Source organism: Salmo salar, chromosome ssa15 (assembly GCF_905237065.1).
Source record: "Salmo salar chromosome ssa15, Ssal_v3.1, whole genome shotgun sequence".
Classification (NCBI taxonomy): domain Eukaryota; kingdom Metazoa; phylum Chordata; class Actinopteri; order Salmoniformes; family Salmonidae; genus Salmo; species Salmo salar.
In genome coordinates, this window is record NC_059456.1 from 38,281,525 (window position 1) to 38,304,550 (window position 23,026).

General features: G+C 42.4%; 1 protein-coding gene across 2 annotated transcripts in view; it reads left to right on the top strand.

Annotated features, from left to right (window-relative positions):
- The first annotated feature begins 941 nt into the window (after nucleotides 1-941).
- Nucleotides 942-23,026, top strand: part of LOC106571383 (centrosomal protein of 85 kDa-like) — an 82,329-nt gene continuing 60,244 nt past the window's right edge. Inside the window, exons 1-2 of one of the 2 annotated variants that reach the window (XM_045695691.1) lie at nucleotides 942-1,041; nucleotides 16,009-16,167. In XM_045695691.1, the coding sequence (XP_045551647.1) occupies nucleotides 1,026-1,041; nucleotides 16,009-16,167 (175 nt within the window). In that variant the 5' untranslated portion in view covers nucleotides 942-1,025. Of the gene's footprint in view, nucleotides 1,042-11,137; nucleotides 11,491-16,008; nucleotides 16,168-23,026 lie in introns of those variants that run through there. The other variant, XM_014144405.2, reaches the window with a different exon arrangement.

Genomic DNA, 23,026 nt, shown 5'->3' on the forward strand with positions numbered 1-23,026 from the left:
TAAACTCACCTTGTCTCCGAGTTTGAAAACAACATGCATTAGATTCAATATTTTTGAAACTCACTTCTACTGTAAAGGTTGGGATTCAATCTTACACTTTAGATACATTGATACATTCATAACTCTCTCACTGAGATGTATTCAACTGTGTATGAGAACGTTGTTGATGCAAAAAGTTGGGCAACACAACACCGCTGTTGCACTGACAGGCCGGACACGAACACACTGAACATAATATAACTGCTGACTAAGGAACACTTACTGTGTAGAAAGACACTACTACCAACTTTCAGCTTCCTCTGAGTTTCACACGGAACTTCCCAAAACTGCACCCAAATGGTCTTATCTTAGAGTAAGAGGGGGAAGAGAGGGGCGTAGAGATCTATTGCAGAAGTTTAGTTGGCCTCTGGTTCAACTTGAAGGTGGAGCTCAAAGCTTCCGGGATGACCATGAGGAGATTGTGGAAGCTGGAGTAGAGACCATGGGCCTGTCCAGACACTTCAGAAAATGTAGACGGACAATATTGATCTATACGGTTACAGACAGAGGGTCAGACAAAACACCCCATCAAGATGGTGATTAACAGGCAACCTAAACCCATGGTTTAAGAAGCGCACTTTGACTAAGTCTAATGGTGAACACAGGCAGATTTACTAGTGGCCTGGAGGAAGCAGGCTTCTTGTTCAGACATGAAGCTATAACTTGATTGTTTTCCCGCTGCATGCTTCACTGTCAAAAGATTGTATGATATTGTTTTTTCTTTATAACGTGTGTTAAAAGGTTCAAGATCTTTTGACTCCTTTGATGTTTTGAATTCTTCCTCAAAAGTAGGCCAACTTCACAAAGCGAAGTGTGACATGAGTTATACACGTTGCTCATTGCACGTCTTGTATTCAAAATGTAACTTTGCTGTGTTTGGTGAAAGTGATTGGCTGATCAAGTTCCTGTGTTGAGTTTCATGTCAAAGCATTCTGAACCCTTTACCACTTCCTCACTCTGCTCCTGCATTGTGTGCTGAAGTGCTCATGAAGAAGAACGTGTGTAAGTGATCATTTTTTCTAATGCCATATTATTCTCTTTACCTGTTTTCTTTTCTCATATTTGTTCATGTCGGTGTATAGTTGCTCACAATCAAAATAAATACATTGAAATCTGGTTGTGTGATTTGAACCGATGGAAATATGTGAAGTCGAGGATACAACCAAAATAGATGTCTTTGGATTACTTAAAACAGAATTGCACATGTTTTTTAAAATCTGGATTCCATTCTAGAGGCCATTTGGATCTTGTTGATATATTCTCAAGTTCTATTAGCTCTCTGCCATCCATTGCACTATTCAGAGAAACTATTTCTGGCAGAAATGTGTTAAAGTTGAGGCATGTAAACAGCTAATGCTCCGTAAACATGTAGTGGTCATGCTAGTGTACCAGTGTAATGGTATGTTAGTGTAACACGTGGTCTGGCCAGGGTTTTCTGTTGACGTGTGTGTGCTGTGGGCTGTGGGCTGTGACAGTGAGCTCAGAGTGCAGGTTGGCTGTAGTAGCAGTGTGTCCAGGCCAAGTCATTGGTTTCCTGGCTGAGAAACAGGAAGTGGGCGCAGGTAGCAGTCTGCAGTGAGCTGATAACATGCACAAAAACACTGATTCTGACACTCCTCCATTTGCCCAAAGTCCCTCTTGATTGATATTGCTACAACGATGTGGAGATTCTACATGTAATCCACCTCTGCTGATCCAATATCTGAGGTAGACGGAGAGAAAACAACAACAAAACAGCGGGTCACTGCTGTCCTCAGTGGAACACAGAGATATTCTTTGAGATGAAATGTTATGTACTGGATAGCGACTGTGTTCATTACTCTAATAAGGGCTGGGTGCCAGACTTCAGCTTTGATACCAAAACATGTGTTCTTGGCTTTGAAAAATGAGGCCTTCTTTGAACAGTTTTGTAGTAATGCATTCCATTATTAGCTAGTTGTATTGGAATTCCCCCTGACTTAGCCACATTCCAGATGTGGTTTTGTAATGGGCTGAGTTACAAGCCACTTCATATTAAATGTTTACTTAAGTTCTATTTGCTGCTCATAAAAGGTGCATCTGAAAATAACCAGACATGAGTTTAATCACACTTAAATGTGTGCTGATAGCAGCCCAAGGATTGTTTGGTAAATGTGAAGTGTTCTTTGTTCTGTGCTGAAGAGTGTTGTCCACTGTTCAGAGAGGGAGTGGGCCATGGTGTTTTACTGAAAGAACCACTGTTGTCGTGGAGACGGTATGTTGTGTCTTGCAGTGCCAGGGTTCCATACAGAACTACATGTCTGCTCTGTGTCTAGAGACATATGCACAACTTAGTTCCTCTTATACGCAGGTGTTTTTTTCAGGCCTCACCCAAACATTTTCCAAAATCACCAGAAAACAGTTACAATTGTGCTCGCTTTAACAGTAGAATGATTATTAGAAGTGGTGATTGACAAATCGAATCCTAGTTATTTTTGGAGTGCTGCCAAAGTACTAACTTGTCAAGTATGTACTGAACGGGAGAGTGTTCTCAATAACTCATGTTGATGATGGAAATGGATGATTATGTAATACGCTGTTGCAATACCATTCATGTTCTATCCTGTTGGGAGACCCAGTTTTGTGTTTGGTTCATTGTACAGTTTGCCATCTGGAACTTCTTGTTCCTGCAAATTCTGTCATCTTTTTTTACACTTCTCTTTATATCATTATTGTGGATTTGGATCTGATTTAGACCCCATTTCTAATATTTACTGTGTTGTATAACACTGCAAACCTTGGGGGATGAAGTTCCTTAACAAAACACTATCTTTGTCTTACATCAGGGACACTAACATCATACTAGCCACATGTTTTATGCGTTAACAGGGGGAGTGTGCAACCATCATGTGCTCTCACTTTGTGGTAGTAAGTCTTCAATTACATGACACTTTACTGAAAAACACATTTAATGATTCAGAACACACACTTCCCCATGAGTCCCATGTCTTTTGGCAGCTCTGTTTAACTCTTCTATTGAGATAATTGCATTTTTATGCAGACACACAAAGGATGGCATTTGTTTAATTGAGAGGGTGTGGGTAATTGAACCAGGACAATACTGTACACAAATAATTCTGCAAGGGGGCTGTTCCCCTTGGCCTGAAACAGTCTCATTCTGCATGACTGCCATTGTAGCAATGGCACTGATGTGCATCGGTCCTCCTGTGTCATATCTGGTCAATCTGACAGTCTGGTAGTGATGCAAAAGTGCAGCTCATGTTGAAATATTACACAAGCTTTGTCTGTGATGCTTCAGATGGTTATTGTCATTGGTGTGGTCCTTCCAACTATTCTTCACTAGGTTTAAACCTGTTAATGGCCAGGGAATGATCTCTGTCATATTGAGATCTTACTGTGTAATGAACAATAACGCATTTATTTATCATAATTTGTCCATTTGTTGACACCATTGTATGATGCTAAGGAAGCTCCTCTGTTCTAACTTAAAGCTGCAATGTGTAACTTTTTGGGTGACCAGACCTTAGTGTTATAGATCTGTCATTCTTATTGAAAGCAAGAAGCGGTATATCTGTTCTGTGTGCGCTATTTCTATGCATCCAGGTCTTAAGTTTTGTTTTTGTACACCAGCTTCAAACAGATGAAAATACAATGTTTTTGGTTATGGAAAATATATTTCACAGAGGTTTAGATGCTACAATGATTCTTTACACTATAGTTGCTTGTTTTGTACCATAAACTGAAATTAGACAAACTATTATAATTTTAGCAACCAGGAAATGGCGGAGCAATTTCTGCATAGTGCATCAAATCGAATCAAGCTTTATTTATACAGCACATTTCAGACATGGAATAAACAAAAACAAATAAATAAAATAAAAAAATGGAAATAGTTACTACACAACAAAAATAAGAGGATAAAAACAAAATAATAACAAAAACTGAACAAAGCTTAGCAAAGCTAAAAAGGTGTGTATTAAGATCTCTTTCTAATATGTCCACAGTTTCGGCCCCCCTCAGGTTCTCTGGCAGGCTATTCCAGAGGCTGGGGGCATAATAACTGAAGGCTGCCTCTTCATGCCTCTTGGTCCTAGGCTTTGGGATAGTTAAAAGGCCAGTGCCAGAGGACCTGAGGGACCTACTGGGTACATAACTTAAAAGCATGTCTGACATGTATTGGGGTGCACAATCGTGGATTGATTTAAAAACCAATAGAATAATCTTTAAATTAATTCTAAAACTCACAGGCAGCCAGTGCAGTGACCTTAAAAGCGGTGTAATGTGTGCTATCCATCTGGTCTTGGTCAGGACCTGGGCTAGGATGATGATGTAGGATGAGTCTCTTTGTATCAGCCTGAGAGAGAAACAGACGCACCTTGGCAATGTTCCTCAGGTGGTAAAAAGCTATTTGGTCACATTCCTAATGTGTGATTCGAAATTTAGTTCAGAATCTAAAATAACAGCTAGATTTTTTACTTGGCGTTTTATCTTTATTGCCCGTGAATTAAAATGTGCGACAAGATTCTCTCTCTGTGCTTTGGATCCAATAATAAGTATCTCGTCTTGATTTAGCTGGAGAAAGTTGAGCCATCCAAGTATTTAAATCCAATTTGTAAGTCGCTCTGGATAAGAGCGTCTGCTAAATGACTTAAATGTAAATGTAAATGTAAATCACTAATACAGACTAATAATTTATCCGTGGAGCTAAAATCCTCTGGTGACACAGAAATGCAAAGTTGTGTATCGTCTGTGTAGCAGTGAAAACCAATGCTGTGCTTGCTGAAAACACTGTCAAGGGGTAACATGTATAAACTGAACTGGTTAAATAGGTCCTAAACCAATTTAGAACTGGACCGGAAGGACATCATGGTCAACAGTGTCAATGCAGCACTTAAATCCAAGAGTTGGACAGGACAGAGAGCTGTTTGGCATCTGTGTTGGCTCTAAGATCATTTACCACTGTAACTAAGTCTGTCTCTGTGCTGTGGTGGGCACGAAAACCAGATAGGCTTTTTTTTTAAATACAGTTGACACTTAAAAAATGATTCTGCTGTTTGAAAACCAATTTCTCCAGAATTTTGCTTAAGAATTTAAATTTAGAGATTGGCCCAAATTTGCTAAGAGCTGAATAATCTAGATGACTTTTCTTCAGAAGGGGTTTCACCATAGCAGTTTTTAGTGGTCAGGAAAGTGCCTGTGAACAGGGAGTTATAAACAATAGCTTGCACTTCTTTAGATATGCAATTAAAAACTGTTTTGAAGAAGGTGGTGGCGATAGGATCGAGAAGGCAGGTAGAAGGCTTAAATTGTGGTATCACTTTCCTGAGCATGTTTGTATCAACCAGGGAAAATAAATCCATAGTGCCTTTGAGTGATAGGCTAGGGCACAAATCATCAAACTTCTCATCAGGTCTTGGTTGACTGATACCCAGCCTAATGTTGGTTATCTTATCTCTGAAATATACCGCAAACTCATCACATTTAGATGTGGAGGAAAGTTCACATAGGTTTGAGGGGGTAGGATTTATCAGGCCATCAATGGTAGAGAAGAGCACACTCTAATTATTCTGATTAACAGTGATCAAGTTAGAGAAATGAGCCCATCTGGCATTTCTAATTGCCTTGTTATATATGCCAAGTTGCTCTTTCAGAATATCATAATGGACCTGTAACTTTGACTTTCTCTACTTCTGCTCTGCCTTTCTGCAATTTCTCTTTAATTGATTCATTTCCTCACTCATCCATCTGTTTGGATGCAGCCTTTTTCAACTTTACTGGCACCATGGCATCAATGGTTACCCTTAATTTGCTATTAAAGTTATCAACTAAATCATCACAAGAGGAAGGCAGAATAGGTGATGGAGTATTGTTCATACACACAATGAAATCTGTAGCAACTTCAGAGTTAAGATAGCATTTCTTAATAATGTGTTCAGTATTACCCTGTGCTATGGGCAACAAGGTAGCAGTGGTGGAAAAAGTACCCAATTGTCATACTTGAGTAAAAGTAAAGATACCTTAATAGAAAATTACTCAAGTAAAAGTGAAAGTCACCCAGTAAAATACTACTTGAGTAAAATTATAAAAGTATTTGGTTTTAAATATACTTTCACTTTAAATATCAAAAGTACATTTCATTTCATTTCAATTAAAAGTAAAAAATGTAAATTCCTTACATAAAGTAAACCATTTTCAGTTTTTTTAGCCAGGGGCACACTCCAACACTCAGACATAATTTACATATAGCCAGGGGCACACTCCAACACTCAGACGTCATTTACATATAGCCAGGGGGACACTCCAACACTCAGACATCATTTACATATAGCCAGGGGGACACTCAGACATCATTTACATATAGCCAGGGGTACACTCCAACACTCAGACATCATTTACATATAGCCAGGGGCACACTCCAACACTCAGACATCATTTACATATAGCCAGGGGGACAGTCCAACACTCAGACGTCATTTACAAACGAAGCATGTGTGTTTAGTGAGTCCACCAGGTCAGAGGCAGTAGGGATGACCAGGGATGTTCTCTTGATAAGCATTCAAAATGTAATGAGTACTTTTGGTTGTAAGGGAAAATGTATGGCATAAAAGAACATTATTCTCTTTAGGAATGTAGTGAAGTAAAAATAAAAGTTGTCTAAACTATAAATAGTATAGTAAAATACAGATATCCCCAAAACTGCTTAAGTAGTACTTTAAAGTATTTTTACTTAAGTACTTTACACCACTGCAAGGTAGTACAAAATACACAGTGTTGATCAGATAAAGCAACATCAACAATAGAGGATATGTCAATAGAAAGCCCCTTGCTAATAACTAGGTCCAGAGTATGGCCACGGTTATAGGTGGGCTTAGTAACATGTTGGATAAAGCCCATAGACCTAAAAATATTCATACATTCAATGGCCTTGGAGACTGTCTGTTTGTCAACATGAATATTAAAATGGCCTAACACAATGATTTTATCATAGTTCTCAGTAAAGTGGGTGTCACGTCCTGACCAGTAATAGGGGTTATTTGTTATTGTAGTTTGGTCAGGACGTGGCAGAGGGTATTTGTTTTATGTGGTTCGGGGTGGTGGTTTGTTTAGTAGGGTATTTGATTTATGTATTCCGGGGGGTTTTGGGCACTGTTCTATGTTAGTGTATTTCTATGTTCTGTCTAGTCTTTTGTATTTCTATGTTTTGTTAATTGGGGTTGGACTCTCAATTGGAGGCAGGTGTTTTCTAGTTGCCTCTGATTGAGAGTCCTATATATAGGTATGTGTTTGTTGAGTACTTTGTGGGAGGTTATGCTGTGTATAGCTTTGTGCCTTACCAGCCTGTGATTAGTCGTTGTGTTTTCTTTGTGTACGTTTTGGTTCTCCTTCTTGTCCGTTTATAATAAAGAAGATGAGTGCAAATTTCCCCGCTGCATTTTGGTCTAAATCCGACTACAACCGTTACAGTGGGGCTGTCCTTTGGTGGCCTATATAGGGGTTATAGCCAGCACTGGTGGCTGACCTTTAAACAGTATAGCATGATACATTTTGATGACAAGGTTTGTAATAGATTTGAGGTAGATTACTGAGGTTTATTTATCTTACAAGGGAGGAACAAAGCTGGACAGTGAAGTACATTTTAGTCATTTAGCAGATGCTCTTATCCAGAGTGACTTACAGTAGTGAATGCATAAATTTCATACAATTTCATACATTTTTTTCTGTGCTGGCCCCCCGTGGGAATCGAACCCACAACCCTGGCGTTGCAAACACCATGCTCTACCAACTGAGCTACAGGGAAGGCAGTGTTTCATGGTATACTGATACCATGGTAATATCACGGTGCCAAAACGTCATGATACTTATAGTACCAACATTTTAGAAACCGTAGTCCCATTTCCCATGATACTACCGACTTTTTCAGCCCTACCGATCTAAAGAACCTGCTGGCTTCTGTTATAATAAAATGTTTAGAAAGTCAGTTTGGTTTATACATTCAGTTGAATTTAATCAACAGCTACGAGTTTCTTGTATGCACAGGTCCAATAATATCTACTTCATTTTCATGGCATATCATCTGTGGCAGCTGTAATCATCCAGCCACATCGCCTACCAGCCCCCAATCCCCTGCTTCTCCGTCCGCTCTTCATGCGCATATATTCCTCCATCAGTTTTTAAAATAGAATTTAGCCGTGATGGCAAACAGGGATGAAGACCCTGATGAGTTTTCTGTTGTTAGAGTTCTGCATTTGTTACATTGGAGCATTCCATCACCTGTTATAACCAATGATGGGTTTATATAGTGGTTATAACCAAGAGCACAGGCCAGTCTGAGTAGACTTTCCAGAGAGAGAAAATGGTTGCAGCATTACAGCAAGGAAATGTATTTTCTCTACCCATATTACCCGAGATTATTTCTTTCTTTCTAAAGGGATTCGCAAGCATTTTATATCATTTCACAAACCATGTCAACGGACGTTTTAATCTAATCCCGGGTCGTGGGGCGAACAGGATGCTAGGCCACAGATTTATTTTCCCGCTGGTATCGTGATACTACTCGGTATCTTGATACCTGACCTGGTATCATATCGTTAGTACATTTTTGGCCTCGTGACATATAGAGTTAAGCGCATTAGCTGAAATTAAACAGAGCAGCAAGTTCATGGCTTTAGGATTGCGGAACCTAATCAAGCATCTGACCAATTACGCAAGACTTTAGTTCTGGGTTAACCAACATTAGACAAGGTCTAAAATAATATTCTCTTCCAGCAAAAACAAACACACTGTTTTCAGCTTAATGTTAGCCTACAAGATGCCCTTTATCATTTGAGGGATGGAGTTGCACATGGAGCTACATAGAATGGGGCATAGATGTTGTAGGGAGCTTGCTGCAGCCGCCGTGAGCTGGCGCTGCAGCGTGGCGCACGATTTGAGCGCGAGCGCACGGCGCCCGTTGAGGCTGCGCCAGGTGTGTGACCACTGCAGGTTTTTTGACTCCTGCTAGATCAAGGTCAGCGGCTGATTATTATACTTTGATTTGCTAAAATGACGTTGACCGTAAAGGTGATAGCCTTCAACGCCGATCTTGAGTTATTAACTTATCATCTTGTGGAAAGTTACATTTATGCATACAGAGATTTCACAATATTTGCATGCTAAACACGTTTGCCATTTGCGCAATGCACTGTTGAGCACATGGAACAGTATTACATATGATGTATGGTGAGCTTAGCCAGTGATGCCTGAGCGTAGCGCGATAGCTTTCGATTTAGCACAATGGCGTCAGCAATTTTCGTATGCCAGTGAGTTTAGTGATTGCTTACAGCCGATGAATAACTGCGCTTGAAATGTATTGAGTCAATAAGTATTCAACCCCTTTGTTATTGCAAGCCTAAATAAGTTCAGGAGTAAAATAATTCTTAACAAGCCACATAATAAGTTGCATGGACTCACTCTGTGCGCAATAATAGTGTTAAACAGGATTTTTGAATGACTACTTCATCTCTGTACCCCACACATACAATTATCTGTAAGGTCCCTCAGTCGAGCAGTGAATTTCAGACACAGTTTCAACCACTAAGACCACGGAGATGTTCCAATGTCTCGCAAAGAATGGCACCTATTGGTAGCTGGGTAAAAAAAAAAGCTGACATTGAATACCCCTTTGAGCATGGTGAAGTTATTAATTACACTTTGGATGGTGTATCCAAAGTTAACATTAGAGCATGGTGAAGTTATTAATTACACTTTGGATGGTGTATCCAAAGTTAACATTAGAGCATGATGAAGTTATTAATTACACTTTGGATGGTGTATCCAAAGTTAACATTAGAGCATGATGAAGTTATTAATTACACTTTGGATGGTGTATCCAAAGTTAACATTAGAGCATGGTGAAGTTATTAATTACACTTTGGATGGTGTATCCTAAGTTAACATTAGAGCATGGTGAAGTTATTAATTACACTTTTTTATGGTGTATCCAAAGTTAATATTAGAGCATGGTGAAGTTATTAATTACACTTTTTATGGTGTATCCAAAGTTAATATTAGAGCATGGTGAAGTTATTAATTACACTTTTTATGGTGTATCCAAAGTTGATATTAGAGCATGGTGAAGTTATTAATTACACTTTTTATGGTGTATCCAAAGTTAATATTAGAGCATGGTGAAGTTATTAATTACACTTTTTATGGTGTATCCAAAGTTAATATTAGAGCATGGTGAAGTTATTAATTACACTTTTTATGGTGTATCCAAAGTTGATATTAGAGCATGGTGAAGTTATTAATTACACTTTTTATGGTGTATCCAAAGTTAACATTAGTCTACTACAACTAGCTACATATTGAACTTCCATCCTCTCAGGCCAGAGGCACAATGTATTAATTTATGGTTGTTTCGGAATCGCCGTTATAATCATTGGCCAGTACGGAGAATTAAGTAAAACCACATGTCCAAATCCCTATCTCCATCCATGGCTAATTTAGGAAAGGGATGATTTTTGCTAGCGAGCTAGCCACCGGAAGACAACAACACAACAACCGAAGACGCAACAATTCAAGTATCCGCTGAGATACGTTCAGCCTCTTGCGAATTTAAGGACAATTATGAAAAACAGAGAGATGGAAGTGAAATGATTTTATGTTTTTTATCTTAGTCATTTTTTGGGGGGAACCCTGGCTTCCCTTGGCAGCCATGAATACACGCCACCTTGATAAATAAAGAATACAGAAGTGACAGCGGGCCAAGAAACGTCACCATTTATGCATGATGCTTACCTATGGGCTGAAACTTTTTCCTTTGACTGCATACAGCAGCTCAAAAACAAAAGGCCAAAAAGCTACATAATGAAACGTTTCTCAGAATGTGAGAGAACTACACGATGCCCGGTTGGCTATGTTTAGGGTCGCCAATGCAGTTCACTCAGCCATTGAGGAATAGCACTCAGCCATTGAGGTATAGCACTCAGCCATTGAGGTATAGCACTCAGCCATTGAGGTATAGCACTCAGCCATTGAGGTATAGCACTCAGCCATTGAGGTATAGCACTCAGCCATTGCCTAGCTGCAGTGGTCTCAGCACTGTTTGGGGGGGAGGAGACTAAACTCAGATTGAGCCTTTCGCCAGGAGCTGTGGCACGCATTCAGTGAGATCACATCCTTGCATGCGTTGCTGTTGCCATCAATTTAATAGTAGTTAGTTCTTCAGTCAACTTTACCCAGATTTTCGATTTATGGAGCTCGTTTTGGGCAGAAGACATGTTATAAATAACCGTTAAGTTTCAGTTTTAAAGCTATGAATGTCCTTTCGCGCAATGTAATCATGACAAGTTCTTGAGGAATTCTCTCCACCTTTTGTGTGATCACGTTTTGCTCTCTACCCTCGGAGTTTCACTGCGATCGGGCGCATACAATCAGTCATAATGTGGGGGAGAAACGAATTTGAGGATGGATTTGATACTTTTAAAACAGGTAAGATCTTATTATTTACATTTTGTGGAAGAATAACGCCCCTGTGTTGATATTTTCATAGCAATAATGTCTGAACAGACTAGAGCCTTGCTCATGCTCATATCGGTGAACGTCTTCACAAGCTTCTAGCTAGCTGATGCTAAACTGATGGATACAGAAGGGTTTCTGCGGATTCAGCTAGCTCTCTAGCTAGCAGTAGTAGCCCTCTCCCGGGGCATCTGGTGTTTCTTGATAATGCTATGATGAAGCCTCGTTGTTAATGCGACATTGTAACGAAATGCCTGAATAGGTGACAATCTATTGTTCATGACAAAATAATGCAGATTGCAGAGAGAGCGGGTTTTTTTTCATCATCGGGGGATTTAGCGTTCTGCTCGTCCTGATAGAGATTTATTTTTCTGGACTGAGATTCGAAAGATGTCTTTCCAAGCTACATTGTAACATTTTGATATAGCTTGCTACATTATGTCGCTAGAATTATATTATGATGAATGGACCACTGCGCGTCCTCTGCTGTTGAGCAATGAGTCAGTGACGGCTATCTGCGTTGTCAGTTATTATAGCTACAGTATGTCATGTGGCCAGATTCATAGTTAGCTATCCTACTAGCTATATCCTCTAAAGCGGGGCAACATATCCCCCCCCCCCAAATTGTCTCTTACAACTAATAATAATAACACTACATATACATATATAATAGTAATAACACTACACGTCGTTATTGTGTAATAACAAAAACTACTCAGCCCAAGTTCAAAGCAATTAGCCTACTAACATGTTGTTACTAGGGCCTCCTGAGTGGCGCAGCGGTCTAAGGCACTGGATCTCAGTGCTTGAGGCATCACTACAGACCCGGGTTCGATCCCAGCCGGCCGTGACCGGGAGACCCATGAGGTGGCGCACAATTGGCCCAGTGTCGTCCGAGTTAGGGGAGGGTTTGGCCGGCCGGGATTTCCTTGTCCCATCGCACTCTAGCGACTCGTCGCACTCTAGCGACTCGTGCCTGCAAGCTGACTTCGGTCACCAGCTGGACTGTTTAAGCAGCCTGCCACACATTGGTGCGGCTGGCTTCCGGGTTAAGCGAGCAGTGTGTCAAGAAGCAGTGCGGCTTGTCAGGGTCGTGTTTCGGATAACGCATGGCTCTCGACCTTTGCCTCTCTCGAGTCCATAGGGGAGTTTCAGCGATGGGACAAGACTGTAACTACAAACTGGGGAGAAAAAGGGGTAAAAAAAAGAACGTTGTTACTAAAGTATAACAACAATTTGATATAAAGTCATACCGATCATCAAAAGTATTCTGCCACCTGAACTGCAGGACAAGACAGTGTAGGTCAGTCCAGGGCTTGACATGAACTTTTTTTAGCTACTTGTCCTTCTGACAAGTAGGACAGATTTTTTTTAATTTTTACGAAAGCTCAAGTCACTCCCCAACCCAAAAAATGGTCTGTAACACCATGGGCCAAAAAGGTGACTGAAAAGTGTGATTCAAGGAACCACTTATATAACATTCATTACTATCACTGGTCTTGACAATGGAAGACTGCTGGTCTCTGATCCCATGTATTATGTCTTCTGCCGTTGTGGCCTTGAGCAACGCACTTAACCCCCCACAAAGTAAAATACTGCATACTGGGTGTGCAGGCTTTTGTCCCAACCCTGCTCAAACACACCAGAGTCCGCTTATCAAGGTCCTGTCGATCTGGACATTTTTTACAATGTGGTGTGTTTGAGCAGGGCTGGAGCAAAAGCATGCACACACAGTATCTCTCCTGGAGGATGGTTGGCCACCCTGCAACATTACAATTACCACCAAATAGTTTTTGTCTTTCTAAAATAATAATGTATAAAATAGATGAGAATCCTGGAATGCAGCATGGGTTTCATCAACTGCATGTTGGCCATTTGCGGTTATAGCCTTCACGAGTGCCGGTGGAAAGTTATTTTAGGACATCAGACATGAAAATGACATGAATACATTCTAAATAGTTAACTAGCGAGATAACCGGCCAAACTAAACAATATGTGTTGAATTTGCTATGTAGTTAGTCTGTTGTAGGCTATATCATTATTTTACCTGCTGAGCAATGTCTTTTGCTCTCTCTGTCCTCTGGAAAGGCCCACTGGCACACACCCAGGTGCACAAAAGACTTTTCCAAGATTTTCATTGCTGACCAAAAATGAGCTATAACTGGGCAAGTAACGCACTAAACTTGCAATGAATATCAATAAATGTGCGCACGTAGCAAGGCACACTTTGATCTAAAAAACGCATCTCTAGACTGCATGATTGAAAGACAGTTCGTGCCTGTCAATGCAGGCCTAAATAATTATATTCTAAGGTGCTGTGAGATCTGTCAATGCAGGCCTAAATAATTATATTCTAAGGTGCTGTGAGATCTGTCAATGCAGGCCTAAATAATTATATTCTAAGGTGCTGTGAGATCTGTCAATGCAGGCCTAAATAATTATATTCTAAGGTGCTGTGAGATCTGTCAATGCAGGCCTAAATAATTATATTCTAAGGTGCTGTGAGATCTGTCAATGCAGGCCTAAATAATTATATTCTAAGGTGCTGTGAGATCTGTCAATGCAGGCCTAAATAATTATATTCTAAGGTGCTGTGAGATCTGTCAATGCAGGCCTAAATAATTATATTCTAAGGTGCTGTGAGATCTGTCAATGCAGGCCTAAATAATTATATTCTAAGGTGCTGTGAGATCTGTCAATACAGGCCTAAATAATTATATTCTAAGGTGCTGTGAGATCTCTCAATGCAGGCCTAAATAATTATATTCTAAGGTGCTGTGAGATCTGTCAATGCAGGCCTAAATAATTATATTCTAAGGTGCTGTGAGATCTGTCAATGCAGGCCTAAATAATTATATTCTAAGGTGCTGTGAGATCTGTCAATGCAGGCCTAAATAATTATATTCTAAGGTGCTGTGAGATCTGTCAATGCAGGCCTAAATAATTATATTCTAAGGTGCTGTGAGATCTGTCAATACAGGCCTAAATAATTATATTCTAAGGTGCTGTGAGATCTGTCAATACAGGCCTAAATAATGATACTCCAATGCGCTCTGCAGAGATTGGGAGGACAGTGTATAACTCATCGCATTCAGAAGACACTTTGATCCAATTCTGATCCACTTCTGATCGAAGTAGCCTAATTGTTTGATATTGTGATTTTTGCGTGATTTTATTTACTTGTCCATTCGCACAACTTAATCTATAATCTGCTTGACCATCAATTATTTGTACTTGCCCTGGGCAAGTGGACAAGCCTTAATGTCAAGCCCTGCAGTCTGTTCTGAAATATTATTTCTGCTGTTCTGAAGCACAATTTTGCTAGATGTTTTGAAAGTGTATTTTGGAGTGCCTCAGCCCGGTGTCTTTGTGATGGTCACAGTAGAGCAGGAGGACAGTAGGACGGTCACCTCTCCCTGCTGTGGAGCAACATTACATATCACATCTGAGCTGCACCCTCTTCAACCTGCTGCCTCCTCCTGGGACAAAATGGGACAGCTTTAATGACTCATGTCTTAGCGGATTACACAGTCAGAATAGAATTTGCAGATAGAGGACATATGGCCCCCGCAGTGTGTAGAGACAGAGATGGACTGTTGGGATGCACCACTGTGTGTTTGAGACTCACCTGGTCCTCACCTTGTCCAACCTGACCTGAGTCATTACCCATGCACACATTACTGTTACTCAATGTGACAAGGGCAAATGCCTGAATGAACCAGAGGAATCTGAAACCAAAAATCCCTCCTGTCATCTGAAATTATTCAGGAAATATTGTGTCTGTTTTCATTTCCATGTGCCTGGGAGAGGGCTTGTTTTCACTAGAGGAGGACTGTTATTATAATGAGCGACTGACTGGTTTTCACAGTTATGGATTGGTGTAGTTTAGCACTAGACTAGGGCCAAGCACACTATCTGTAAAAGCTGAATATTGCAGGAGGCAAAAGGTATCTCCATATCTGACTGTGTAACACAATTACATTGACTGTCATTAAGAGAAATGTAGATCTATCCTAGTTGTAACGTACAACCGGACTTTAGACAGCAGGGTCTGTTTTGCCAACTAGTTAACAGTTGTGTGTTTACTAGATGGGGGATGGGCTGTAGAGCAACAGGAATGTAGTCTGTAACCAAAACACATGCCAGCAGAGCTAAGCAGATGTTATTAGAGTCTCCAGCTGTGCAGATTCTGTTTGCTCTAATAATCATCAAACAATCCCGATCTGCTAGAGATAAGGTAACCCACCAAGACAACATTTATTGGCTAAATGTTCTCCCAGTCTGAGCAACCAGGAAGACGTTGGGTTAGCTGTTAGGCTACCCTGGGTGGTAGGCTAATTCCTTTTATCTGTTATGAAAACACAGGATTGTTAAGGTAGAATGTTTGACAGTTTGACCTTTGTTGGGACTGAAACAGCCTATTACAGCGTAGTAAACAGTGAGTGTTACTAAGAAATGCCTTCCTCCCTGACCGGGGGTCATGTTTTTTAGGTTCCAGCACCAGCTCTCCTGGATGGGTCCCGGGGTGTGAGTCGCCATGGCAGGGTACCTCCTCGGCCCCCGGTAACAGTAACCGAGGACGACGCCACAGCACGGCCTCCGACAGTGGTGACACGGGCATCGGCACGTCCTGCTCCGACAGTGCAGAAGGTAAGGACTGGCACAGATAGGAGGTTCACCCCTCCACAACACTCTTATACAGCACAAATATATCATTATTAGCAACACAGAGAGAGAGATAGAAAATCTTACTTCACTTCATCCTCTTGCTAAGATTCTGCTGTTATATAAATGAATAGTTCTGAAGCTATGGAAACTAGTTCAACTCTCTCCACAGTGTTGTCCCGGGTAAGGTGTTTCTGAAGGAAAGTAATGATAACAGACATGGAAACCAAAGTAATGTCCTTTTGGCAGTAACGTGGCTAAACTGGCTGGATAACTGGAAGGAATTAAACTGAGATTTAGGGGAGACTCCAAAACCACCCCAATTTCATGGTTTGGGACACACTTTCTTAACTATCCCTGTCTCTCATCCTAGTTTCTAGCTACAGTGGAAGATATGTATTCTTTCCAATAGTCAAGACTACAGCTCTTACATTTGGATTGATTACTCCCTGTATTACTGCATCCTACATCCTAGTCCTTACAGTCCAACTTGAACATACAAGAGGACTGTGGAAAACGTTTGCCTATAAACAAGTCCATCTTGGACTACTAGTTTCCAGTAGCCAAACTTCAAAGCCTGCCCTGTTTGGTGTTGTGGCTTGGCCAGATCAGAGGGTGTTGTCGGCTCTCCACTCTCGTAACCTTCACAGGGCCAGATGTCAGGACCCAGGCAGCTCCTTCTACCATCTCCCTTCCCTTGGGAGCTGGGACTGGGGCTCTCTGGACCGGCCATCAAGCCCATATAACCACTATAACCATTAACAGCTGGCCAGCCACAGTCTGCCTCAGGCCCAGGGCTGCTCAAACAAATAGTCTACATTCAGGTCACTGGGACATTTTGTGGGCTGCGCTGGGGAGATCAGTTTAAGGCCTTGCTTTGTTAGGATCATTTAAACAAGCTCACAGAATAGTTTTGTATTTCTTTAGGAGCTCACACACAGAGAGCTTCAGACGCTGGTGAATGTCACTGCTTTGTGAGAGATGCGGATAAAAGTGAATAGGAGAGTGACTCTCCCAATAGCAGAGCAGAGTCTTCGATTTAGAGACCTCTGTGTCCCACTCGTCCCAGCACACACCCAAACGAAGTGCCATTACCGTGGGAACCCTCCTAGTTAATTAAGACACGAGCAGTCAACAGTTCCTAATTGGTGCCCTTGGCGATGATTGTTGCCCATGGCGATGATTGTTGCCCATGGCGATGATTGGTGCCCATGGCGATGATTGGTGCCCCTGGCGCCAACGTTCTGTGTGTCCTCACCTGCGGAAACACCCAGCTGGCCTACTATTTCAGCACCCAGCAGTTGGCACCCCGTCCTTCTCCATCCTCCCCCCATGCCAGAGGCACTGGGCCGGGCTAAGGCACACAGTCATTCACTCCCTGGAGCCAGGCTGGATCTGGAGCTGCTCTGATGCCCCTGTCTGCCAGCCTGTCTGCCAGCCTGCCTGCCTGTGTGAGCGTGTGTGTGTGTGTGTGTGTGTTGAGCACCGGACCTGTCAGACTCCCATTGATTGCAGCAGCTCTGCTTTTAATTGATCTCAATATCTTCAGTTCAGGAGCCTATCAGGCACCGCAGATGCCCAGAAACAAGGTCAGACTCAGTTCTCCTCTCACTTTTCCATCTCCGCTGCTACTCTTTCGTTCTCCCGGGCTGCTGGCTGACGTGTTAGGAGAACGTGGGATAACATCGACTTGACTTTCAGGATGACCTGTACTGGCTCTTGTATCCTGCCTATTTTAACCACAAATAGTGAATTGTTTTCTTTGTGTATTCTCGTAAACCCCCCTCACTGAATGCCGTAACAACTGGGGGTGTAAATCGTTACAGGCAGAGAGAGTGCTGGAATCAGAATTAGGGCGACTCTGCCATGACAATGGCTGTAATGTCTAAGTGGATAGATCAGGAGCTCTGCTGTCGCCACCTCATTCAGAGGAGACTGTGACCACCCTATAACATGACTACATACTGTAGCTAGGCTAACTACAGACGGACAGAGGCAAGATACGGTTAGATGATGTTCATGTTGTAGGCTCAAGTGGCTAATCCACTGGGCTCTGTGTGCCTGTAAAAGATTCATGTAAAACGAAGGTATAGTCATTAAGGGATGATTGAAATTCTGTTTTTCCTGTTTGTTTTGTTAGGACATTGAACTCAACATTTTGAAAGTTACCTTTTGGCTATTAAACCCTCCGTTTGCTGGATCTCCTGCATTGTACACATTTCCAGCTCATATCAGTGCGTTGGCATTTGATCTTCTGGTAAATCTGACTTTCTCTCCATACAGTTCAAGCAGGGATACAACTAATCCCCTTGTTCTAATATCAACGAATAGCTGCAGTTCAGATGTGGTATTCATGCAACGTTGGTGTTTTTACTCCAAACACTTGGTTTCTGGAGGAGATATTCTGTGCAGACTGTGGCTGTAATCCACACAAAGGGAGGATTCTATTCCGGGAGCCACTGCATAATCACTGCATCAAGCCTACAGTTTACAATTGGCTTATCATCTCTTCCTCCCCATATGACGGGACAATCTGGTTTTACACAAATCCAATCAAAACGTACTGACAGTATACCCACTCAGTACCCCCTATCAAGAGATTGCTATCTTATGCACTCTTCAGCTCTTTCTGTCTCCCTCGGTTTTCTTCTGACACAAACGGCTCTATTTCCATCCCCTTTTAACCCAATGAGTCCCACCGTAACCCTGGCGCGTTTTGGACTTCTCACCCCTTTTAAACATTGTGTGTTTGAGCTACAGACTTTTGGCTTGTACCATTGGCTTGGTCTATTTCTTCTGCATCCGTAGATGCATTAGTCTGTGTGATAGACGGAGGCTGAGCTAGAGGGGTGCTTGTGAGACAAGGTGCACGGGGCCAGGCCTTTTTACAAAAATGTCTGTAGAGTCCAAATGATTTGAGCTATAAACTATTAAAAGCGATCTATGGAAAGCTAGGACTCTCACAAACACGCACATGTTTAGCTCTGTGACGCTCACCAGCTACATTAGTCATTAGAAGGAAAGGAGTTCTTCTACACAGTAAATCCCAGGACGTAGTGTCTATAATACAGTAATACGCTCACATACTGTAGTTGCTGTCACAAACTCCACACAGTTGTCACTGACTAGTTGGATATTCATTTCCCAGTGAGCAAACTGTTTCTGTACTTACAGCGTTCATTTGAATTCATTTTGATCAGATTTTTTACTCTGGCAGAACTTTTTTTTGCATTGTTTTGTGTTCTACTTGTAACCCTTGTTGTCCTGAAAAGAAAACACCTCGGTGTGAGGCTAAATATAAGGGTCTGAACATGCAGATAAATGAAAAGTCGATTTTTGCTTGGGTCTCGGGACTGATAGGGTTAACAACGGCATCACCGCGACGCATGCTTATATAACACGCCTGTTTTTTTGTGTGTGTTTAAATGTTGTGCCTTTGGTAACTATTCTCTGCCTGATTCCGGTTCATTAGGAGGTAGGATACAGTGGATGGATGGCCTTCGCCTGGGGGACATTGCTGCATCCAGGTCACTGCTTTTATCCCTGGTTTCTGTTCCATATCCCAACACCATTGACCTCTGATGGAGAGACACCGATGCCAATGACCAATGGGTGCAGCCTAGTAGCCAAAACACAGGCTCAGCTGAAAGGGGCCAGTGAACTCTGTCCAGCCTCAGAATTCCAGACATAATATTAATGTAAATATAGGTCATCCATCCCAGCCAGCATGCTAGGCTGTCTGTCTACAGCGGCCCGCTCGGAGCCATCTGATAGGTGCATGAAGTCAGCTGTAGCTAGTTCTGTATTCAGGGTTTCACATACATGCACTCATCTGAGCCCTGAAAAGTTTAGAATTACATTTAGTGTGTTCTAGACTTCTAGTATTAGCGCTGGCAGGCTTGGATATTTACATCCATGATTAAATGCTTTGGCTCCTGCCTCCCAGTATAAGTGCAGAGATGGAACGTGTTCACACTGGGGTAATGTAAGAGAACTCTGATGAAAGACCCTGTCTGGGTGAATTACTAGGCACATTGGACATTGGTGTAATGGTGCGCTCTCTTTCCCGATTGTGTGAAGTCATCACATTTTTTGAGACCTGCATTTGTAAGCAAGATATATCGGTTATGGTTGTGTCTTCCTGTCCCTAGTTGTAATCTCTGTATCCGGTTGGGTGTCGGATAACCTTCTCTCAAACTCTCTGGGGGACCTGGTTTTCCACAAAACGATCCAATCCGGAAAATTTGATGGAAAAGCCTTCTTGCTGTCTTTGCTCTTCAGTTATAATGCATTGAGCTAAGTATTTGATGCATTGTCTTTCTGAGTCAACCAACCTGTAACGAACGACAGTTTTCCAGACCTATGGAGAATCCAGGAGCCCTTCTACAGAATCTCCCCGTTTCTAAATTAGCTCTCCTCCGCGTGTGACCTAGAACAAGGAGGAAATTCCTCCAGTTTGGAACCAGGCCGCCCCATGACCCTCCTCTCTAATTATACATGGCCGTGACAGCACCAAGCCTCCTCATAATTACCTCTGGGGTGTCTTATGACTTCACCACAGTGGTTTTGGGTAAAACAGGCCCGTCAGACGGTTGGAGTAGCAGGCTGTAAAGCTTTTGATTGGGGGGCTTTGGTGGGGATGTGGAGGGATGGTGAGAGGAGAACATATCGGTTATCAACAGAGTGATTTTGATTCATGTCAACAGTCTGTTTCCTGTTGACGTCTATAATGACTCCAATGAATGTCTGGCGAAATGTTCAGCCAGGGTTAACTGCTCCATGAAAGGTTAACATTTTAGTCAAGACCAAGTGAAGGTCCTCCTGATATCAGACCAGCAGTTGTTTGTGGCATGACATGGACAGTGTAGTAGGATTCCATGCTGCAGTTCCAGCTAGCGTCCTTCTCCAGAGTCCCGAGGTCACTATAGGCTGTGTGTGTACACCACCAGGCTCTCAGGTTCTGATTTTGGCCCTGCGGAGACATCAAGATCAATGGAGTGCTTTACGTAATGCAGGTCGAGCCCAGGCCATTATCGGGGTGTTAGGTTACCATGGAGAAGACAGAGGTTTGGAGAGGCAACCTGAGCTGAGCCCAGTGACTTATGGGCCTGCAATAAACACAGATGTGGCCCAAGACATGCAGGAAGGATTCTTGTCATTCTCCTGAGCACGCCATTAATACTAGAGAGCTTTCATACGTATTGATGAAGCGCTCAGCACTTCCTCCATCACGAAGGCTTTACAGTCAACACTCAACACTGTGTATCAATCGTGGGTGTCGGGTCTATAGCTCAACATGTCTATGTTCCATTCTTCATAGTCCCCCACTCTTGCAAGCCCTTGTATGACCAATTCCATTTCTGTAGAAGGTAGGCCCAGGATAGGCTCACATTGTGGAGGGAATTCTGGAAGCATTGTTCCCAGTTCCCTCTGTTCTTTTAATGGTGCCTAATGCATTTAGGCGGCTCAACCATCCATGTAGATTAGCTGTCTAGAATCCCAGTTTCTAGGAGGTTAGTGCCATTTTGGAGCAAATCTCCTGCTGATCCGAGGCTAGTTACCACCTCCCAGGAGGTAAAATTTGTTTTAGTGTAGATTTGCACCATCCCAGGCACGCTCGGCCAGTTGGGGCTCATCTCATTAATGTTTGACTGTGAGGGGGGTAATTGTGTTAGGCTGGGCCCCCAGATCCCTGCCCCTGTCAACCCTCTAGTCCCTAACACGGCCACTAAACCAGCTGCTCCTATCCCATCTCACTAATGATGGGTTGATGCAGGGCAGGCCACACAAAGCCTTGGCAAGAACCGTCCTTCACTCAAGTTAGCAAGGTTAGAAATTGCGTACCAGAATATAACATTTCCCACTGGATTATATGTCGGATGTAGGGAGTTTAGTCTTGGAAATTAGAATCTAGCCACTTGGAGTTCAAAAAGTCAGCAATGTTATCAAGATTCTTGTTTTGTGTATGCCGAATCATTACTGTTATTGGATCCACTCACATGCATTTAGGCTAGGCTAGGATATTTGGTAAAGGTTAGGCTTAATAGCAGATAAACACATCCTAAATATTTGCATGAGCCTATAGTCCCTGGCCACTCATGCATAAGCAGAAGGGTATTTGTAGCTATGAAGTGCTTTGAAAGGCTGATCATGGCTCACATCAACACCATCATCCCAGAAACCCTAGACCCACTCCAATTTGCATACCGCCCCAACAGATCCACAGATGATGCAATCTCTATTGCACTCCACACTGCCCTTTCCCACCTGGACAAAAGGAACACCTATGTGAGAATGCTATTCATGACTATAGCTCAGCGTTCAACACCATAGTGCCTTCAAAGCTCATCAATAAGCTAAGGACCCTGGGACTAAACACCTCCCTCTGCAACTGGATCCTGGATTTCCTGACGGGCCACCCCCAGGTTGTAATGGTAGGTAACAACACATTCGCCACGCTGATCCTCAACACAGGGGCCCCTCAGGGGTGCGTGCTCAGTCCCCTCCTGTACTCCCTGTTCACTAATGACTGCACGGCCAGACACAACTTCAACATTGTCATTAAATTTGCCGATGACACAACAGTGGTAGGCCTGATCACCGAAAACAACGAGACAGCCTATAGGGAGGAGGTCAGAGACTTGACCGTGTGGTGCCAGGGCAGTAACCTCTCCCTCAACGTGATCAAGACTGAGGGAGATGATTGTGGACTACAGGAAAAAGAGGACCGAGCACGCCCCCATTCTCATCGATGGGGCTGCAGTGGAGCAGGTTGAGAACTTCAAGTTCCTTGGTGTCCACATCACCAACAAACTAACATGGTCTAAGCACACCAAGACAGTCG